Genomic DNA, 20,933 nt, shown 5'->3' with positions numbered 1-20,933 from the left:
CTGATTTTGTATAAACTTACAATGGCTTTAACACGACAACTTAAATCCGTGGTACACATTCATTTCTCTAGCTTGCTTTTTTCGATAATGAAATGAAACTCAACACACAATGGCAAATACTCTCCAGAAACCACGGCTCCCGGCACGCGGCAATGCGACAATCAGAAATTAAACGTCTTGGTCAGAAGGCGCGCCACGTAACGTATAACAGTGAAAGAACGCAAATTCAACGTTGCTTAATTCAACCAACCAAGTTACAAAATTCATCACAATTTCAATTCTAATCAAGAGGGCAATCGACCCGCCGGAACATTGCGGCCCCTAATTATGGCACATAATTAAATAAAGGTTGAAGTAGAAGGGTCGATTCCCGACATGCAATACACAGAAAGTATGTACATTAAAACTACACAAAAACGGTGATTATCTTTTGATAGCAGTGCAAGGCACTTGGACACCCTGGCCACAATGGCCTGGCGAATACTTACACGATTAACGATTAATATCTACGTTAGCTTCTTGAGACACACATAGTAGCAAACAACTCAGACGCACTACACAGTACCTAACTAGCTACTTATAATGACGCAAATTACTGAGATCGCTTGCGAATACTTACACGGTTAGCATTTACATCATTTGCATGAAACACACAATAGCAAACAAATCAAATGCATTACACAGTAGGCCTAACTAACTAGCTACTTATAACGAGGCCGATGACTGAGATTGCTGTAGAGCATACGTTACTAAGACATGTTGTTGAGTTACGCATATTGGAGTCCTGCGGATGACACATAGAAATACGCAGGTTAATAACAGATTTGCGCGGTACATATCTACAATACACTACAAATTTAAATGAAAGGCAAGGGTGGTACAGATGCCTCGACGACACCAGCTAACAACAGACCAGGGCGTGGCCGGGTCCTGAACGCAGTCAAGCATTCCCCACAGGAGCAACGCACGATATATCCCTTAGGACCAGGTCCACTTTGACCTCACCCGATGCCTCATCCACCACTGAGACTGCCACCCTGACGCGCCTGACAATCGGTTTTCCTTTTCTAATTTGGGGGATGATCTCATGGACTCTCCCCAGACGATACCTTCCTCTCTTAGTTATATCTTCTGGAGAACCAACCACCACTAATTGGCCAGGCTGTAGGTTTTCCACCAAACTGGCCCACTTTTTTCTACCCTGCAGGGAAGGTAAATAGAAAGAGATCCATTTCTCCCAGAAACTGTGAGATAGAGCCAGGTTGTACCTATAGTCTCTCCGTAACTCATCTCGGTCATGAGGATTTCCTACTGATGAAAATGGGCTCAAGAATGGGTTAAGGAGGGCGGCTGGGGTGATAACAGTAGAATCCTTAGGGTCATCACAGACAGGGACTAAAGGTCTTTCGTTGACTATTCTTGTGGCACTACCAGTAAATGTAAGAAGTTCAACAAAGTTGGGTTTCCGTGATGAGTTCCCAATAACGTGGGAAAAGGCAATTTTGAATTGCTTGACCATTGCTTCCCAGGCCCCTCCCTGGGCCGGGGCATACGGAGGAATGAACTCCCAGTTAATTCCCTTTTTTCGCAAAGAAGTTTGAATTTCAGAAGACTCCAAAATTTCTGGTAGTCTTTTAGCTGCCGCTTGAAATGTGGTCCCGTTATCTGAGTACATGTTACGTATAGATCCACGCAAGTCTACAAATCTGGTAAATGCTAAGACAAATTCACTGTAAGATAGTGACGTCACAAGTTCCACATGGATTGCTCTACTCGCAAGACAGGTAAATAACAATCCCCATGCTTTCTTTTGGCTTCTTCCTTCCACAAACGTCATTGGACCAAAATAATCTACGCCACTGTTGAAGAAGGGTTTGTTATAGGCCGTGGTTCGTGGTAATGGTAGATCCGACATAAGCTGCCTGATAGGCTTTGCTTTCTCTAAGGCACATGGAGCGCAGTCATGCAAATAGTGTTTCACCGAGGAATTACCGTTTGCAATCCAAAAACGTTGACGAGTAGATAACAGTGTCTGTTGCACACCACAGTGATAGCTATCACAATGAGCGTCAAGGACAACTAGCCGTGTCAATGCGTGCCTCGAAGGCAAAATAAGAGGATGCTTCGCATCGACAGTTATTTCGGGAGACTTACTCAATCGACCTTCAATACGAAGTCTCCCCCGTGTGTCCACACAAGGACGATACTTTTTTAGAGAGCGCAACTCCTTCAGGCACTGTTTATCAGCGCCAGCTTCGCTCGAAGCAAGACGTTTTGTTACCACATCGATCGACTCCGGCAGGCCGTCACAACTTAACAAATCTCTATACACTACTTTTTGTACGTAAGAAACAACCCTATTTAAAGCGTCCTCAAGATAGGATGCATTTAACTTTGGTTTTACATACCCATGTTTCTTGCATTTGGATACAATGAACTCCGTGAAAGCTACAAGATAGGCGGCTCTTTTTTTCAACACGTACAAAGTAGGTGCGGTTTCGATCATCTTGCTAATGGAGCCAGCAGTTGCATTTTCACTTACCGTTATCGCCGACGACAGTTCCATTTTACGAATAGCAGCATCTGCTCCATTTACCGTTGGGACCTCGCCCTCCTGCATGAGAAAAGATGGACCGCTCAACCACATCTCTCTGGAACCTGTTTTGGTGATGGCATTCGGTCTGGTTCCAACGTCTGCCGAGTTGAGATGTGTCGGACAAAAATGCCATTCTCTCACCTCTGACAAGAGTAAAATACGATTTAACCTACGAGTAACAAACTTGCATAATCGTAAATCAGGATTTCTGATCCACTGAAGGACAGTATTCGAGTCACACCAGAAATGTTTTCTAAGATCAGGCAGGTGTAGTGCATTAGCTGCCTGGTTTAACAGTTCCGTAGTATTAAGCGCGGCTACAAGCTCCTTTCTGGCAATCGGCCATGCACTTTGATGCTTGAGGACAACCCTACTTTTGCCAAAAACGAAGGATACGCAAGGGACTCCGTTACACAGCCTACGTATATACACAACGGAGGCAAAGGAGTGATTGGAGGCATCACTGAATCCATGTAACTGATATACGATATCATCGTCTGCACAACACGGCTCTGTGTTTACAAAATACCATCTAGGTATGGAAAATTCTTTTAGTAAATCTAATGAATGAATCCACGACTTCCACTCTTTTATGTAGCTTTGTGGCACTTCGGTGTCCCAATCGAGGCCTTCAATAGCCAAACGCTGCAGAATTAACTTAGCTTTAAGGAAGAATGGAGCGCCGAACCCTAGTGGATCGAAATTTTGGCCAAGTTGGCTTAACATTGAGCGACGTGTGTACTTCTCTAAAGGTTGGAGAGAGCACTTAATGAAGAATGAATCTGACTCGGTTTGCCACACACAACCTAGAGTTTTTGCTACTGGTAAGTCTGTGTCGTCTTTTTCGAGGTCGACATCGCGAAAGGAGGAAGCCAGCATCTCTTTTTTAAAGTCCGACAAAACATCCAACGCCCCTTTGTTGGCACTCCATTTCACCAAACTAAAGCCTCGGCTATCGAACAAGTCAATGGCTTGTTTAGCAATCTCACTGACCTCATCAAGGCTATTTCCAGAGAATATCAGATCGTCCATATACATATTTTTTCGAATGGCACGCAGGGTCAGGTCACTGGCTCCAGTGGGGTTTTGTTCAATCATCTTTTGAATGGCTAAGCAGGCGACGTATGGACTGCTTTTAATTCCCCAAGGGTGTACACAAAATCTAAACGGAATTACTTTGCCCTTTTCGATATCATTATTCTCAAACCACAGCAAACGGAACAAGTCGCGTTGTTCCATTGGTAATTGAATCTGGAAGAAGCACTTGGTTAGGTCTGCCATTAGGCCAAACTTTCCCAATCTAAAGCGAGCCAGAACTTGTGTTAAAGGGTTTAATATGTCTGGGCCCGACAAAATCACATCATTAACACACCTACCCTTAAACTCAGATTTGCCGTCATATACCACTCGCTTTTTTGCTTGGGATGTCACAAAATATGGTAAGTACCACACACATGCTGATGAGTCATCGTCTTTTACCGGCTCAATGTACTCACTGGACTGCATTTCAGTCATCGTTTCTACTAAGAATATTCGAACATCAAATTGCTTTAAAGCCTTTCGTCGTAAGCTCAGAACACGGTCAAAAGCCAAAGAGTGGTTATCCGGTAATTCAAAGTCGGTTTTTAAAGGTACGGGCATTTCAAATCTCCCATCTTCAACTTTCATTTGCGTCTCAACAAATTTTTGTGCTATGACATCATTGCGGGACAGTTCTATCGTTTCATCTGTTAGGGTTAAATCCTTTATTACATGTTTTAAACGACTGATTTCAATCTCCTGCGCATCAAAACTGTCAAGACTAAGTGACTCCTCAGCGACGTTACCATTAATGGCAACACGACGTACTTTAGAATCACCAGAGATCATAGAACCTCGACCTCCACTAGCCAGCCAGCCCAGTGGGGTTAAAATAGCATGGGGCTCTTCCCGAGTCATGCCAACACGTTCTTCTAATACTCGCATCAAGTAAGCATGGTCATTCCCGATTAGAATATCGACCGACATTTTGTTAGGTAACGAAATCAATTCAACATTATCGAAATGTGAAAACCTATTTAAGTCTTGATGCTGCGGCAATGTTTCGACATGGTCACTCCAAGGTGCATTTACCACTGCTTCCACATCACCATACAGTTCGTCAGTAACTAAGGATTGGATATTAAATTTAACCAGATCAGAGTGTATTTCTTGTTTGCCTGCTAGAGTGTCCATGCGGAAGGATACATTATCCGTGGCTTTTAGATACAATTCTTTAGCCAATCGGCTTGAAACAAATGTGAGCTGAGAGCCTGGGTCGTGTTGACAGTAAACCAGAGTGGTCTCTCCATTAGATGGGTTTATGACCCGCGCAGCCGTGACACGATTAAACACTGCCCTCTTATGAGCGATGCTTACGCTACGATTAGTGACGGCAGGTGCCGTTCTAAGATCATTGCCATTGCCCGATGTTCCTTGAGGATTCACATTTGTTTCAAGCCGAGAACTGGTTGGTTGGTGCGAGAACTGGTTGGTGACTTCAAAGTCGTGCAAACAAAGAAAAAGGGTAAGAACCACTACTCTAGGTGAAATTTATTGTTAAGCTACGCATCTTTCAAAAACACGAGAATTTCAAAATGCGAGTTGCCGAGTCCTGCCTGCTTTGGCTTCAACACGTCTTTTCTCACGGAGAAAAATCCAACCACCGCAGCACTGGATGAAATAGGGGAGGTGTATTCAATAAAGTTACGATATGTTAGACCTCTAGGCTATAATTGGCTTTTCTTTTCTTACCGGCGTTTCATGTGATGGCACCAAACACACCAAAAATTCATCCTTGGATAATTTGGGCCCGTTACCAATGAGATATTCGGGCTCCATCAAGACACTTCTATGAAAAACGTAGACTAATATCCAAAGAATACGCATGCAGTGGTTTCTTGAAGTTTCCGGATCCTTTGGAAATGTTATGGGCTCTAAAATCAATCGGGGTCGGGGCCCAAGTCAAAAGTTTTCCCTGGACCCCCTTGTCGACACCACTGGTGACTATAACCCTTTGCCCCTTTGTTAGTGCACATTGCAGGATATATGATATATCAAAATGCATATAAAATGAGTGGTTATTGTAGCCTATGTTACAAGAACCTTTTTTTACAAAATCTTTACAGAATTAGGCTATAGGCAGAGATGGGCGTGATCTTGATCTTGAAGATCACTTTTTTTTTGGTGATCTTGATCTTGATCTAAGATCACTTTTTTTTGTGTGATCTTGATCTTGAAGAACAATAAGATCAAGATCACTTTAAAATTGAATTTTACTTCCTAAATAGAGGCATTTTTTTAGAAATCGTACTGTACAAAGCAGTTAGTGGCAACTACTAACATTAAGCCACTGTTAATATAATATGTGTCCAACAAAAAACGATTTAAAGTCTCCGTCTAATCTGGTCAGTGTTGCCATTTCAAAATTGAAAAAGTTTTCTGTGTTGATCGTAATTAAGAAGTCAACTACCGTGTACTTTATGTTGACGTATAATAAAAAATGATTTAACTTTGTTCACAATTTCCATGTGTGAATTTACAAAAAATGTTTTCTTTCTTTGACCCAATTTTAGATGTTTCAAAACTCTAGAATGGCGGCGTTAAAAAATCTGGACTCTAGGACGCCGACTTTGGTCATGTAAAGTGGTTTATTGCAGCAAATCAACCAGACCAAGACTTGTTTAGCCAGTTTAGGGTCTGAGTATGGAGCGGTTTGTCTGACCGCAGGCCTCTGAACTTTTTTGATAGCAGACAACAGCATCAAGGTTGCCAGATAGGTAAATGGTGCAATAAACATTGACATAATACAGTGAAAGTTAAAACTGCTTAGTAACACGAATAAAAACTCCCACATGAACCAGACAAAAATTTGGTAAAAAATGATGCAGTTCAAAGTTTATTTTTATTTATTTATTATAAATAAAACGTATAAAACTAATTGCAAATTTTGCGACTTTTTCAGAACTACTGTAATTAACCTCGGCCTTGGGTGTGACGTTGCGATTCTACGCAAACTACATCAACAATTGATAGGCCTAATAGCAACAGTCACTAACTTATCACAATTCTTAGGCCAGCGATCGAGTAGTTAAAAGTAAAAGTTAGCAATACCAACTATATACCTTTACCCAGGTTGCTTATAGTAATTATTTTTTGCAACATCACTGTTCAAAAACTTCATTTTTTTTTCAAGTACACAAAAAGTGATCTTGAAAGTGATCTTGATCTTCAAGATCACGATCTTGATCTTGATATTCAAGATCACATAGTTTGGTGATCTTGATCTTCAAGATCACCTATTCTTGGTGATCTTGATCTTGATCTTCAAGATCACCAATACTGGTGATCTTGCCCATCTCTGGCTATAGGCTATGCTCTTTCTCATCATATCTTATTTATTTGATCTATCTAAATCTAAACTGATTCTCAAATGTTGTTTGAAAAAGGTAATGCTGTCGTATATGATCTGTAGGGTAGCCTACGCTACAATTACAGATGTAACACAGCAGACAACTGAAAGCAGCAAAGGACTTATATGGTCATCAAGTCTGCCGCTCCAATATTTTGGCATGCCATTAAGTGTCTTGGTTGGTTGATTTGGTTAGTTTTAAATCTTCATCCTCAGACTGACAAAGCCTTGATAGTTTAGCCTATTCTATTTGTAATCAAGCTTAACTGAAAATGATCTCGCTTCTAGCTGATCAAAATCGATTTTTAGGTACCGGTAGCCTATATGATTGAACTGACTCGTGTGAAAATAAATTTCTTTGCAGAGGTTATTCCTGGTAGTTTTTTTTAAATAAATCTTCGAGTTTTATGAATTTTTTTTATGAAACGCTGTCATTCAATCAAGTCATGTCATAAGAATGCAATAACTGATTTAATCAGATTCCCAACATTTAGACTTTTAATTTACACTAGCCACAATAATAATAATTTGTAATAATTAGGAAGTCGGTTATTGGATTTTCTGCTTTTTATCTTCACCAATGGACGACAAGTGGCTCCTCGTGCCCCATCCTGTGAGTAACATCTGCACCCAAGCCAGGGATTCATAGTATAAGCAGATGCCAAACGAAACTTGTCAACCAAGAGCCTCCACCCGGACGACACAGCTGCATGGGGAAATGAACAAGTTCAGACGCCCCACCATTCCGCAGCTCAACATAGAAGGCTACACAACAAGCAAGATCAAAGGTGTGGAGCAGCTTGCCCATACCAACCGGGCACTCGTCATTCTCCTCCAAGAGACCCACTGCACCTCTGCAGATAGGCTAGCTATTCCCAACTACACGTTAGCCGGGTCTACCTTAAGCAGGAAGCACGGCATTGCCACGTTTGTGCATGAGAGCCTGAAGTGGACCTTTGTCGACCAATCTCCAGTTGATGCTGAGATTGAGTGGGTGTGCATCTGTATCTCAGACTACAACATCGTCAACATCTACAAGCCCCCACCCTCGCGAATGTTGCCACCATCCCTTCCAACGTTCCACTCACCCAGTCTCTACGCTGGCGATTTCAACTGCCAGCACATCGACTGGGGCTACAACAACACAAGCAGCGACGGAGAATTGCTGGCTGACCGGGCCTCTACAAACCATCTTGCTCTTTTATTCAACCCAAAGGAACCAGCCAGTTTCCACTCCGGCTGCTGGGGAACAGGGACAAACCCTGACTTGGCCTTCGCGAGTGTCGACAGCTCTCTTCCAGACAGACGTGTGCTTGAAAAGTTCCCGCGGTCCCAACACCGGCCGTCCCTCATCATCGCCCCAAAACTTGTGGCTCCTGTTCCGAGTTCACCGGTGAAGCAATGGAACTTCAAAAAAGCCGATGGGAATCAATACAGCCTCCTGACCAATGAGTCTGCTGCAAAGTTACCATCACTTGAAATATGCAACGCAGACGAGGCATACCAGGACTTCTGCAATGCCATAATAACTGCGGCAAAGGCCACAATACCACGTGGCCATCGAACCAGCTATATACACCATGCTGGGACTCTGAGTGTGAAGCTTTCTATCGCTCCCACCTAAGCGCCACAAGTGGTGCTGCTTCTAACACCGCCGCCACCAAACTACTTGAGCGGCTGGACACAAAGAAGCTTGAGCGATGGAACGAAGCTGTCCAAACCATCGACTTCTCACACTCAAGCCGCAAAGCATGGAGCATCGTCAACAACCTCACTGGGCGCTCAGCAAACTCCCCTCGTCAGTGCCCCGTTTCTGCTAATGCCATCGCTTCCCAGCTAGTGCAGAACGGGGTCTACAAGACAAAGGACCGCAAGGCATCCCGCCTTGTTGCCAAGGAAGTATCTGCCCTTTGGCGAGTGGAAACACCACAAGAGGAAGCAATCTCTGGAGACTTTACCCCAGAGGAATTCGCCACCGCCCTCCGCCTAGTGAAACCACACAAATCTCCAGGGCCCGATAAGATCTGCCCTGAGCTTGTGCTCCATGCTGGCCATGCCCTAAAGTCCTGGTTACGTAGATTCCTCTCTTCCTGCCTGCACCACCTCACAATCCCAAAAATCTGGAGAAGAGCTTTAGTAGTTGCGATCCCTAAGCCTCACAAGCCACCAGAGGACCCAAGGAGTTATCGTCCAATATCCCTCCTCTGTGTTTCTTTCAAGATCCTCGAAAGACTGATCTACGCACGCGTCAACCCAATCATCGACTCGCTCCTTCCAAAAGAGCAAGCTGGGTTTCGGTGCGGAAAATCCACCGTAGATCAGGTCACACTCTTAACCCAACCCATCGAGGATTGCTTTGAGGCAAAAAAAAAGGCCGGCGCTGTCTTTCTAGATCTTACTGCTGCCTATGACACTGTATGGCATCGCGGCCTTACTTGCAAGCTGCTTCGCCTGCTTCCTGACCGACATATGGTTCATATGATTATGGAACTTGTCAGGAACCGAAGATTCACCCTCACCACCGGTAGCTCACGGCGAAGCAGACTGAGACGCCTGAAAAACGGCGTCCCACAAGGATCGGTCCTGGCTCCACTTCTTTTCAACATCTACACCCATGACCTGCCAACTACGGTCTTCGCAAAATATGCTTATGCGGACGATCTGGCAATTCTCCACTCCACAAAGTCGTGGGATAATCTAGAAGACACCTTGAGCCAGGACATGCAAACTCTCTCAGCCTATCTCCAGAACTGGCGACTGAAACTCAGCGAAACCAAAACTGTGGCAGCAGCTTTCCACCTCCATGATCGGGAAGCTGATCGTGAGCTACACGTCCAGAACAACTGAAAATCTCTGTCCTTCTGTCCCGAACCAAGATATCTTGGGGTGACGCTGGACAGATCGCTCACATATCGCCACCATTTGGTGTCACTGCGCAAGAAACTCACATCCCGCGCTGCGCTACTCAAGCGCTTGGCAGGCTCTAGCTGGGGGGCGAGGGCTGACACTTTGCGTATAGCAGCTCTAGCCCTTGTCTACTCTTCAGCAGAGTACTGTGCACCTGTTTGGTGCCGCAGTGCTCACTGCCATAACATCGACACTGCCATAAACAGCGCCCTGCGCACAGTGACCGGATGCCTGCGTCCCACACCATTGGACAATCTCCCCATTCTCGCTGGCATCCAACCAGCTGAGCTTCGTCGCGAAGAAGCCACTCTGACTCTCGGTCGACGGGCACTGGAGCTTAACCACCTTCTCCACCACAAGATCTCTGCTCTCCCAAACGAGCACCCCCATCGACTGAAATCAAGACACCCATTCGTGCCAGCCGCTCAACTTCTTATCAACGAAGCTGATGTACAAGACATCTCTGCGGCTGCTTGGGCGGACCATAAATGGAGTTCTGAATGGAAGTCAACCGCCACCAGACTCTATTCGTTCATCCCCGACGCCGACACACCCCCCATCGGTCTAACACTACCAAGACAGGCATGGGTGCGCCCAGTGATGGGCATTATCGGCGATAATTATCGGCGATAAATTTTTATCGCTTATCGTTATCGCTCAATTATTTTTTCAGTTATCGTTTATCGTTATCGCCAAAGGCAATATTTGATTATCGCCGATAATTAATCGCCGATAAATTTTATTTCGGATCAACGCACAAGTGGAAAGACCATGAAAAGTAATATTTTTACTAGCCACCTAGTTAATGAAACTAAAATTAAAACCAGTTCTTCTTCAGTGCCTGAAGTGTGTATGCACAGGTCGTTGTCAGGGGAGGGGGCACGCCCCCTGCAGCAACGGCTCTGACAACACAATAATTTTTAGAGTTGCAAATTGCAATGCAATGAAATGCATGCAACAAGTGTCTTGTTGTTTTGCTGCAATCGGCAATCGCGAGTGAATTTTACAATTAAAATGTAAGCGCACAGGCGGTACAGATTCCTTTGAAGCGAAGCGACAGAAATTGGCAAGTGGTTTGTGAAAGTGTCGCAATACGAGGCCGCTTTTACATCGGAAACATGGTCTTTCGCGCCACCTCACGATCAACTATTTTATTCTTGTGTTTTCTTTTTTCGTTGGAAGTGTTAGTTTTTAGTAATTGTCGTAAAAAAATAAAATCTCTCTCGTCAAAATATGAAACTTACTATTTTAAGTGCATTAAATCTTTAGATGAGTAGATTAACTAAAATTGCAAGAACTTGCCTTGAGACGTGCGTTTACGTCACAAACTCAGTTTAAAAGACAAAATTCACACACAATAACAACACAAGATTGGTTATAGACTGTAGATCGATTTTTTTCTGGCTTGGCGATATAACTTTAATCCAAAAATAATGACCAAATGCGTAAGTGCCATTTAACTTAAAAAGTTAACCCATTTGTGCCGAAAGTAAAAGTACTTAAAAAAAAATTCGGAAAATTTAAATATTGCATAATTATGACCTAAAAAACATAACACAATTATTTTTTTCCTAATTGTGTTTGTACTTTTTGATAAAAAAAGCCGTCCTATATATAAGACGCTAGGCAAATCCGTTATCAAATTTCACAAGCTTGATGGATTTCACAGTTTATGCACATTTTACTACCAATAACGCTTAAGATTACTGATAAATTTTCAAGCATTTTGCATTTTTTGGAATTTTTTCAATTATTGCTGACTTTGCTGTAAACAACCCTGCAGAAAGCAAAATACAAAGTTTGAAATTTTTTATGGTATTTTTATTTGATTAAATTATTTTGCCTACTGCAACGGCAGTGTAACTCAATTGATAAAAGCATCCAACTGGTATCTAAAGGTATAATTATAAGCACGGCGGTTACCTCAGTGATTTGATTCTGGATCAAGAAGTTGAAGATTCGATACCTACTGCCGCTGTTGCGATTCTATTCATGCTTAACTTACAAAAAGTTTTGTCCCTTCACAGTAATATTATGTTCGATTTTTCGTCATGTTGATGAAAACAGTTCGTGCTGCATGGGATGGGGCAGCGCTAATCAAGAAAAAAAATTTATCGTTATCGGACATTATCGGCGATAATTTATCGTTTATCGTTATCGGTTAACTTTTTTTTGATTTATCGTTTATCGTTATCGCTTTAGGCATTTTTCGTTTATCGATTATCGTTATCGCTTAACTGAAAAATGAGTTATCGCGCCCAACACTGGGTGCGCCTCAACCGTCTTCGTACGGGCGTCGGGCTTTTCCGCTCAACCATGCACCAATGGGGAATGGCCTTTTCCTCTTCCTGTGAATGTGGTGCCGAGGAACAGACCGCAGACCACATCATCAATGACTGCTCCATCCTCAAGCCACCTAACGGAGTGGAAGGTCTGCGTGTCATGGATGATGAAACCAAAGACTGGCTGCTCTCCAGTAGCCTTCCAGTGTAGTCCGGGAACATCGTGAATCTGGGGTGGTAAAAGGATAGACCCTCGGCCCCAGACGCTCACACGACGACGACAACGACGACGACGATCTTCACCAAAATGGTTGGTTGGTTTTTAATCTTTATTCTCGGATTAACAAAGCCTTGATAGGTTATTCCTGGCAGCTTCGCATTCTTGTAGAAGCTTTTGACGCAGGGCCGGTTACCGAGATTGACAGAGTGAAGTTTTTTGATTGTTGAAGTGTTGTTGCCAGGAAATTATTTCATCCATTAAGTGCCTCTGAATACACAGCCATCCTTAAAATGCGTTGCTCAAAGCGCACACCCCGAGAGTCGAACCAGCGCCGCTTGATCTTGAAGCTTCTTTGTTTACGAAGTCACACGCTAACCAACTGAGCTACCAGCAGGGCGGACGTAGCTGTGTCTTGCCGAGACACAGCTGCGTGCTTTAGAGCTGTGTCGAGCAGATGTTCGTCCAATCAATTAATCAACCACTTGGTCAACCGACAAAGGCATGTGAATCTGCCAGAATTAAGGTTCCAAAAGGATTTTCCATGTCCCAGAAGAAATACTCTTCAATCGTCTATCCGCATCATATTCATTTTTCAAATGCGCCTATTTTCATTCATAACAAAGAAAAGAAAGTTTTTGTGTCATAAATTTGGAGCCTGTTTCAAATTTCTACCGAAGACCACAATAGAAATATTTGATAAATAGCCCTATGGGTGATATATAAGCAATGTAGGCAAAGCACACTGAAAACCATATCCATCCATATATATAGCAACATTTATTAGCAATTTATGAAGTGTAGATTTATAATGGCCTAAACACCACAGGCTAAGGAGAGATGAGGTTGGATGAAATTCTTGACTTTTGAAGGATGCCATCAAATTTGGGGTCTATTTTTAGTCTAATCCGGTCAGAGATACTTCTCCCGACTCTGCGTATATAGGCCTATAGTTATCCCGAACAGGGAAAAAAGTTAATTAGGGGTCTGTGGCAGTATATGCTCATAAAAAACTTCGAAAAATTTTGCTTGGCTCTTCAAGATATACAATTTTTGGACTTTAATGCTTTTTTTACAAAAACGCAAAGTTTATAGGCTTCAGATGCGTACAAATCTTTTTATTGCATGAAATGCAAAGTTTCTTTCCTGTTTCTTTAATTATTGCTGTTTTGAAAAATCTGTACTGTCAATCACAATATTGATGACACAAGTGAGATGCACTCTAAACCAAATATTTATCAAACTAAGAAACGTGCAGCTGTTGTATTCCCACCCTTGTGACTTTCATCATTAGCCACGTGCTTGTGGTGTTTTAGATCATAAGAGTGAGTAGTCTACCTGTTATTTCCCAGTAGAAACGTGTTGTCGAGCTGTTTGTCTGCGCATAGACAAATAACACGCGGGTCAGAGGGTCAAGAACCAGACCAATGTTGCTAAATGAGATAAGGGACATTGAATAGCTAAGGTTTAATATAAGCTATCACTACTTCGTCCAGACTTCGTCATGCTAACCTGCGTTTAAAACAAGTATTGACGTAGCTAGTAGTTTGAACCAAGGGCGCCAAACATTGCTAACATGGATCCACTATAGGACATGTGGATTTTTTGTATAAATTATGAGTAACATTCTATTTTTTGTATAAATTATGAGCAAAGATCGGCTCTATAACACTGCTATAAAAAAAAAAAAAAAAAAAAAAAAAACAATGCTGAAATTAGCGAGTAGGCTATAAAGGTATGGAAAAACTTTACGCTTAGTTTGACCAACAAAATGAAAATAAATTAATTAATCTACAAACTAATCTAGATACCGTACTGCACACTTATCCAATTTTAATGGCTTGCATCATGCTGTAATAAACAAGTGATTCAAACGGCACCATTAACTGCGATTAATAAACCCACAATGATCGTCGTATACTCATACAGTAACAACCAACAACAAGCCACTTCAGTCTACAACTTCTTGCATGGCTTATTGATTTCCGATCCTTTCAACTACCCGACCCGACTTTATCAATTTGAATTGTGAGCAATTCAAAAAGAAATAGATTACAAATACACCATGACCATATCCAAACAGAATTGTGGTAGCCTTTTATATATTCACTACAAATGTTAATTTATTGTGGGATACATTGTCCGATAGTTCAGTAAGAAAATGGGGTCGACTTTTTAAACAAAGAAAAGGTAAAATCAAGCAGCTTTTGTTCCTTTCTGGGGCTATGCGCCTGAGCAAAACATTTCAAGAACAGCTCTTTGCTTAGCTGCAGCTAGCGGAAAAAATAGAGGCAATGACATTTCCAACAAACCGGAACTTCGTTCTGTCAACCTCGGTGACAGAATACAAAGCTGAGAGGATAAAGCTTTTAAAGATTCTTCCTCAATTCGAGGATAAAGATCCGGACAACATTGCAACCAATTTAAAGAATATTGGCCAATCACCGCTCGTTGGGCAGGTTACGAAAAAATAATAAAATGGAAGACAAAACGTTGTTTTTTTTAGTTCGATAGCAGTTTGTTTCCATGCATAAAGTAGCAAGAATGGCGATAAGCACGTGATTGATAAAAATTATTTTTGGTATCAAAGGTCAGAACTTGGCTTAACACTTTGCTCCTCAAAGGGAGGCCAGATTTGGCCCCCCCCTCATATTTCCTTTGATTATTTGAAGCACAGTAACGCCATGCACTTGGTTTTTCTTGACTTTTCCTAAAATTGCCAGGCGGATCTGATGATATTAAATTTGATGCTAAAAGTTGTGTAGTTTTCTTGTAAATTCAAGATTTTGGTGAATTTTTGCTATTTCTAGCTCACTTCCAGCAAAGCGTGAAATGGATTACATTGCGATAACAAGCCATAAGCTCATAATTGCTTCGTGCATCGATATGCGCGAGCAGAGAGAAACATCCTCTTGGTTTCCTTTGTTTGGTTTGACCTCAATAATACAAAGCGCGTTATTTCTTATGCCACAAAAGAAAAGCCAGTGATCACAAAGCTGTTAATTAGAAACAATAATAGCAAACGTTTTTTGCGTTATCAGCTCTACAAAGAAGAATAACAATCCACGATCAAAATAGTAGGCTATGTAGGCCACAAACTATTCAAAACAGTTGTTTCAAGCAGATAATATTCATTGACGAATAAAAAACGTTACAATAAGAAATCTTCTCTTGGGTAAATGCACGAAAACCTGGTTTCGAAATAAACGTTCTATGGAAATGCTCTCATTGACAAAACTTGCAATTGAGGAAATGTATCACTGCAAATGCTTTTGGGAGAGGCCGAAGAAATGGCGTTTTTGCAAACAGTAATTGTGAGATACATTCAAAATTATGAGATAGGCTCCATTTACACGTAGCAGCTAACTCGATGGCTACAATATGTCCCTTCCCTGCTTTATGTCGCCTACTTGTTGTTATGTCCTGCATTTTTGTTTCACAGTGCACTGTGTGTTGTTCCAAAGAGCGCAAAATGAAGATGATAATGCCTCATCTACATTACTAAATATTTTGTAATGTAGAAGAGGCATAAAGCTAGGCGTCACATCAGACAAACAACAAATCAGCTTTTTTCATCATTGATTCAACATCTGAATACGTTGCGCCAATGTATAAGAGGCCGGCTATTGTGAAGACCCGCCATTTATAAACGATCCGATTATACCAAAAGTGGGACAAATTAGTGGATCAAAGAATGAATAAACAATGCTGAGAAAACTAAATCTAAGTGATGAACAATACCGATGTCTTCATTTATCTTTGAAAAATGCTGCCTAAACTTATCAACAAAAAATACCGTAAATAACGGCAAGGATCCCGAAAGCAGAATTTGCTCGACTTTGGCATGAATGTAGTCAGACATCTTCAGTAATAATTCCACACATACAATAACGGGCTCTCAACGGCTGTAAGATACATAATAATCAACCTGGTTCTGGGCGGTTTGTGTAACAGCTTAGGGGAAGACACTACTTGAAATGATGCACCACACAAAAGATTTTCAATGAAGACTGAGTCTAAAAACCGATGTGGATTGTGCTGCACAATGACTTCAAGTTTAGAACAGAAAATGCACAAAAATGTCACGATAAAAATAAAGACCTTGTGGGAAATTTTCGAGAATCATAACACGATGCAAATACCATAAACGCGTAGTTTGCATGCTGCTCTAAGCTGGCCGGCAACCACAAAGGTAGACAATACAGGCAGTTTATAATTCGAACAGGGCAATAAACATTATAAATACGTAAACCGACAATTTTCTTTTACAAACGTTTTACGTCTAATGGTAAATTTTCCCCCAACAATTTTTTGTGAAGCGCTTGCAAACCACGGTTTTGTAAAATAATTCATCATTATTATTTTTTACTTCTCGGATATTGTAAAACGTCATCAGCAAAATCACAAAAAAAAATTTCATTACTTCAATGTAGTAGGCCTAAGAATTTTTTATAGAATTGTAGCCACGTTGTTTCAACAAAGAAGCCATTTTTTGGCAATATAAAATTATAAAAAATAATTTGCAATCCTGCAAATGTTTGGAAAGAATCTAGGAAGTCTTCTCACAATCTGGCACAAAATGATTATGTTTATTGTATCTCTGCAATATTTTTTACGACAAACTTTGAAGCTTCGTTATAATCATTTTTATCTTTGAATTCAAATGTTAATTTTTTTTTGGCCAGAAACATAATCGCTGCCTTGCTGATGTTGTCGCATTTACGCGTATTTTTTGTGCTTCAAACAATGACGACCCAGGCAGCAATCCATTCCTTTTACATTGATTCAACATTTGTAAACGTTAAATTTATGTAGCTTTGCTGACTGTGGGTTATTTCACATTTCCTTTGTTTACGCATGTTCCTCAATTCGCTGTTGCATTGTTTCGACGCTGGCGGACTAAAAATGTTATTTCAAATTGATTGACACAATCTTCAATAAAAAGTTTAGCTTCGAACTTAGCTTTGTTGATGTAAATGCTGTATTGTTGGTGGATGTAATTTATGAGTCATGTTTATAAACACCCGTAAGCGAAATGACTTATGATGTAGCTTGCATGATATTTGTGATGCGACTTGACACAAATCCACTATTTCAAAAGCACCTAATTTGAACTTAGAAATTTCAGATAATTTCAACAACTTGTTCAATTGTCTTCTCTCTACTAAAAATATTCATACTACAAACTCAATTGTAGACCTAAAATACACAAACGAAGATGTAAACAGCTATTCAAGCAGGCTAAGGTGTTACTTATGAGAAATTTGGTTCCATAAAACTAGAAGCTAGCCATGAGTTTGGGAATGCATTAGTTTAGGACGAAAATGTAAGACAACAAACGCAGTTTTGTTTTTTTTCAAATTCGTGTAACAATATTACTCTGATTGTAACTATTTTAGAATCAATGAGTAGCTTACAATAAGATTTGCTCGCAAGTCGTAAGTAAATCTTTATCAATGCAATGATTTGGCACACCGCACACACACTTCGTGCGTTCGATCGAGCTCATTGTTTTTCAGAACTTTGCATGAAATCGGATTAGCACGGTAATTAAATAGCGGCAAGATAAATCAAAATTGTCGTTTTTGGGTACCTTTGCAAAAATTGAAATATCAAGTTTAACATACAAAATTTTAAAATAATGACTTTTCAAACTTATAGACAAATGATTTTTTTTCACACCAGTGCAACTTTTGTTGAAATAGCATCAGCAGATAACACGTAACAGCTGATTGAATTTGATCCAAAAAAGGCCCCCCCTTGAGCAGTTAACTTCCAAAAAAACGTTGAAAAGCAAAGGGTTAAGCAGGCGATGTGTTAGCTATAAGGATCATAAACACGCTCTCTTATTAAAAGCAAATTTTGAATTCAACGATAGCCTAAGCTATTTGAAGACACGGAGCCACTGGTAAATTGTTTTGCTGTAAAAATAAATATTAAAAAATTAAAAGAGGTTGGAAATAAAAAGAAAATGACCTAATCACTACCAGCTGGCAACGTGCTTGTAATTAATCGACCAAGGTATTGATGAAAAGTCGCTGACGAGTAACGATGAGTTACATAAAAGCGACAAATTTCCTTATGGTCTTTACCACGCACTGTCACAACATGTTATTGAAACTGCATATCGTATCCCTTTGTTATTTTTTCTCCATTCCACTTTGGAAATACTTTACATTAGGAGAATGGGAGTTGTTGACAGTTTGCTTACTCTTGGAAGGTGCGCGACATCCGTATAAGATGCACGCGAGACATAAGCCAAGTGAATAGACTTGTTTCCGCATCAGCTAAGAATGAAGCACTGCACTGATATGTGGCAAATTGAGATGTAGTTTCTAAACTAAATCAAATCATGTAAAGACAGAACTTTTGTAATTGTGGAAAGTTTGTCATATGTTTTAAAGAACTACGAGCAGTTTATTGATGATTAACGAACTTAGGGTACCTAAATACACGTAGGCCTACACCTTTGCTTAAAACTAGGTAGGCCTAGTAGGCTATAGTAAGCTACAGTATAATCAATGTCATGATGAGCTTCAGCACAGTGGGGTAGATATGTTTCATTGGTTTTCCATAAGAAAAATCACGAAAAAGATTAATCAATTTCTGAAAAAGTTCTTTTCAGAACACTTTTTTTCAACATAGCCTTCAATTTGCTGCATTAGAAGTGGATAACCGGAACGGTTTAATTGCACCTATAACAACACCGATGTGTTCTTTGACTACGTCTTGTCAGACTGCACTTGCCAAAAAGCCATACTTTCAAGTTGACAAGTATGCGAAAAGCCAGGCTTCTGCAATCAGCTCACCTATCAATCAACCAATAATCAACCCGAATCCTTGGAAGTCACAGGAACTGCAAGAACTTGGATGGTCCAAGTTTATGAGAAAAAAATCAGAAGAAGCCTTACTTCCTGTAAATGGTATTGCTTGTTTATTTTCGTTAAAAATAATTAACAGTGCAAGTTTAGATGAATAAGTCATCCCTGCTAAAATAATACGCAACTACGACTTTTGTGACTGACTTTTTACCTTTCTATTGTTACAATGTGATCTTACTACACTATGTCTATCTCGGCAGTCGAGTGTAGCAAGAACTCAGCGATAGATACATCTTGCGGGTTTACAATGTTCCATATGAAATGGATTTGTTCCCTGTCTCATCATTAGTGCGTCCGCTCCAGGAGCCGTTTTTTTATTTTGTTATTTATTTTATTTTTATTCGCGCAACACCATTTCACGCCGCGGCCATCAATGTCAAGTTAATGCTATGAGTTAATGCAGGGGTCACCAACTGGCGGCCCGCGGGCCGCATGCGGCCCGCCACGCTGTATCGCTGCGGCCCGCGGAAGGTATCAGCGTACAAGCATAACCAAAAATAAGTTACTTTTCTTGAGGAGTTAAAGAGCACGATGGCAAAAAATAATTTCCGGGAAGCATATTCTCGCTTTGCATACGATTCCACCGATCGACCAATCAGATTATAGTTCTAGGTGGGGGTTGCTTATTCCAATGCGATGTCCAGCCACATTGTCCCAGTGGTTGATTAAAACGTCTGTTTTCGAATTTCTGTGAGCATAGGGTTGCTTATTTTATTTTAAGTGTGTGCGTTTCACCGTTATTGTGTTTCACGAGCAGTATTCTCTTTATGCAAGTCTTTGTTGGCAAATTAGGTCGGTGTGCCAACTCAATTTACGATAAATTGGCAAAATATGGAACGCTTCACGATTTTACGAGTCATCCTTGCGTAGGGACCATGCTAATCTTCTCTGTATTGTTCCAGTTTTAGTACAGTATATGTACTGCCGAAGCAAGTAGGCTACTGCAAAATGTTGTTAATCAACAAATTCTTGCCACGCTAATAAGCACCGCATGCGACAGTGTCTATAACAAAAGAAAGACGGTTTTATAGACTCTCACAAAAAGGATGAAAAACCAACTCATTGCTTTTTTAGAGGGAACACTGTGCATGAGTTACGATTTTTCGGTGATTTCCACAAACGTTTGTTTCATGGTGCCTTTTTCCCTGTTATTGGAGCCTATTTTTTCGCTGATATGTTTGCAGGTCACTATTGCTGCCTGTATTGCGATGTGTCAAACATTTCCTTGTTTACTGAAATTGTTAATTGCAAGATATCATTTGTGAAGCGAAGTGACAACACCACTCTTGCTTGGCGATGAATATTTTGATGAAACCACTCGCTTCGCTATAAGTGCGCAAAACAAGTGGCCTCGTTTATTAAACATTGTTAAAGAAGTCAAAAGTGTTGTTTAAGGAGCTTGGCCTGGCAGTAGCGTTGTTCGACTAATTGTGTTGCTGCGGTATTCTAAAACAAATATTAACAACATGTAACGCTGGATACTGGGTACGAAATTCGTTCTTTTCTAGCATAATATCAACCTACCTAAAATTTTATTAGTGCGGCCCGCCACAGCTCTCCTTAGTGCCAAAGTGGCCCGCATGCAAAAAAGGTTGGTGACCCCTGAGTTAATGTGTAAAGC

The 20,933-nt window shown here is 40.9% G+C and overlaps 1 protein-coding gene and 1 pseudogene across 1 annotated transcript; both read right to left on the bottom strand.

The window, feature by feature from the left end:
- Positions 1 to 940: 940 nt before the first annotated feature.
- LOC145780195 (uncharacterized) lies at positions 941 to 5,455 on the bottom strand. Its single transcript, XM_082591901.1, has 3 exons — positions 5,434 to 5,455; positions 3,973 to 5,112; positions 941 to 3,705 (listed from the first exon to the last, which is right to left on the bottom strand). The coding sequence occupies exons 1-3, from the start codon at positions 5,453 to 5,455 to the stop codon at positions 941 to 943; spliced, it is 3,927 nt and encodes a 1,308-aa protein (XP_082448027.1).
- A 14,682-nt stretch (positions 5,456 to 20,137) lies between these two features.
- On the bottom strand, positions 20,138 to 20,234 carry LOC145780424 (U6 spliceosomal RNA; annotated as a pseudogene).
- Between the last annotated feature and the right edge of the window lie 699 nt (positions 20,235 to 20,933).

This window comes from Aplidium turbinatum, chromosome 11 (assembly GCF_918807975.1).
Source record: "Aplidium turbinatum chromosome 11, kaAplTurb1.1, whole genome shotgun sequence".
Classification (NCBI taxonomy): domain Eukaryota; kingdom Metazoa; phylum Chordata; class Ascidiacea; order Aplousobranchia; family Polyclinidae; genus Aplidium; species Aplidium turbinatum.
This window is presented reverse-complemented; position numbering and strand designations above follow the sequence as displayed.

Excerpts from the sequence above, each read along its gene's own strand:
- LOC145780195 (XM_082591901.1), bottom strand. The coding sequence starts at position 5,455 with ATGGAGCCCGAATATCTCATTG. Across the intron at positions 5,113-5,433 it reads GGAGCCCGAATATCTCATTG|TCACCAACCAGTTCTCGCAC; the intron begins GTAACGGGCCCA and ends ACGACTTTGAAG. Across the intron at positions 3,706-3,972 it reads CGGCAAATCTGAGTTTAAGG|CCATTCAAAAGATGATTGAA; the intron begins GTAGGTGTGTTA and ends TCGCCTGCTTAG.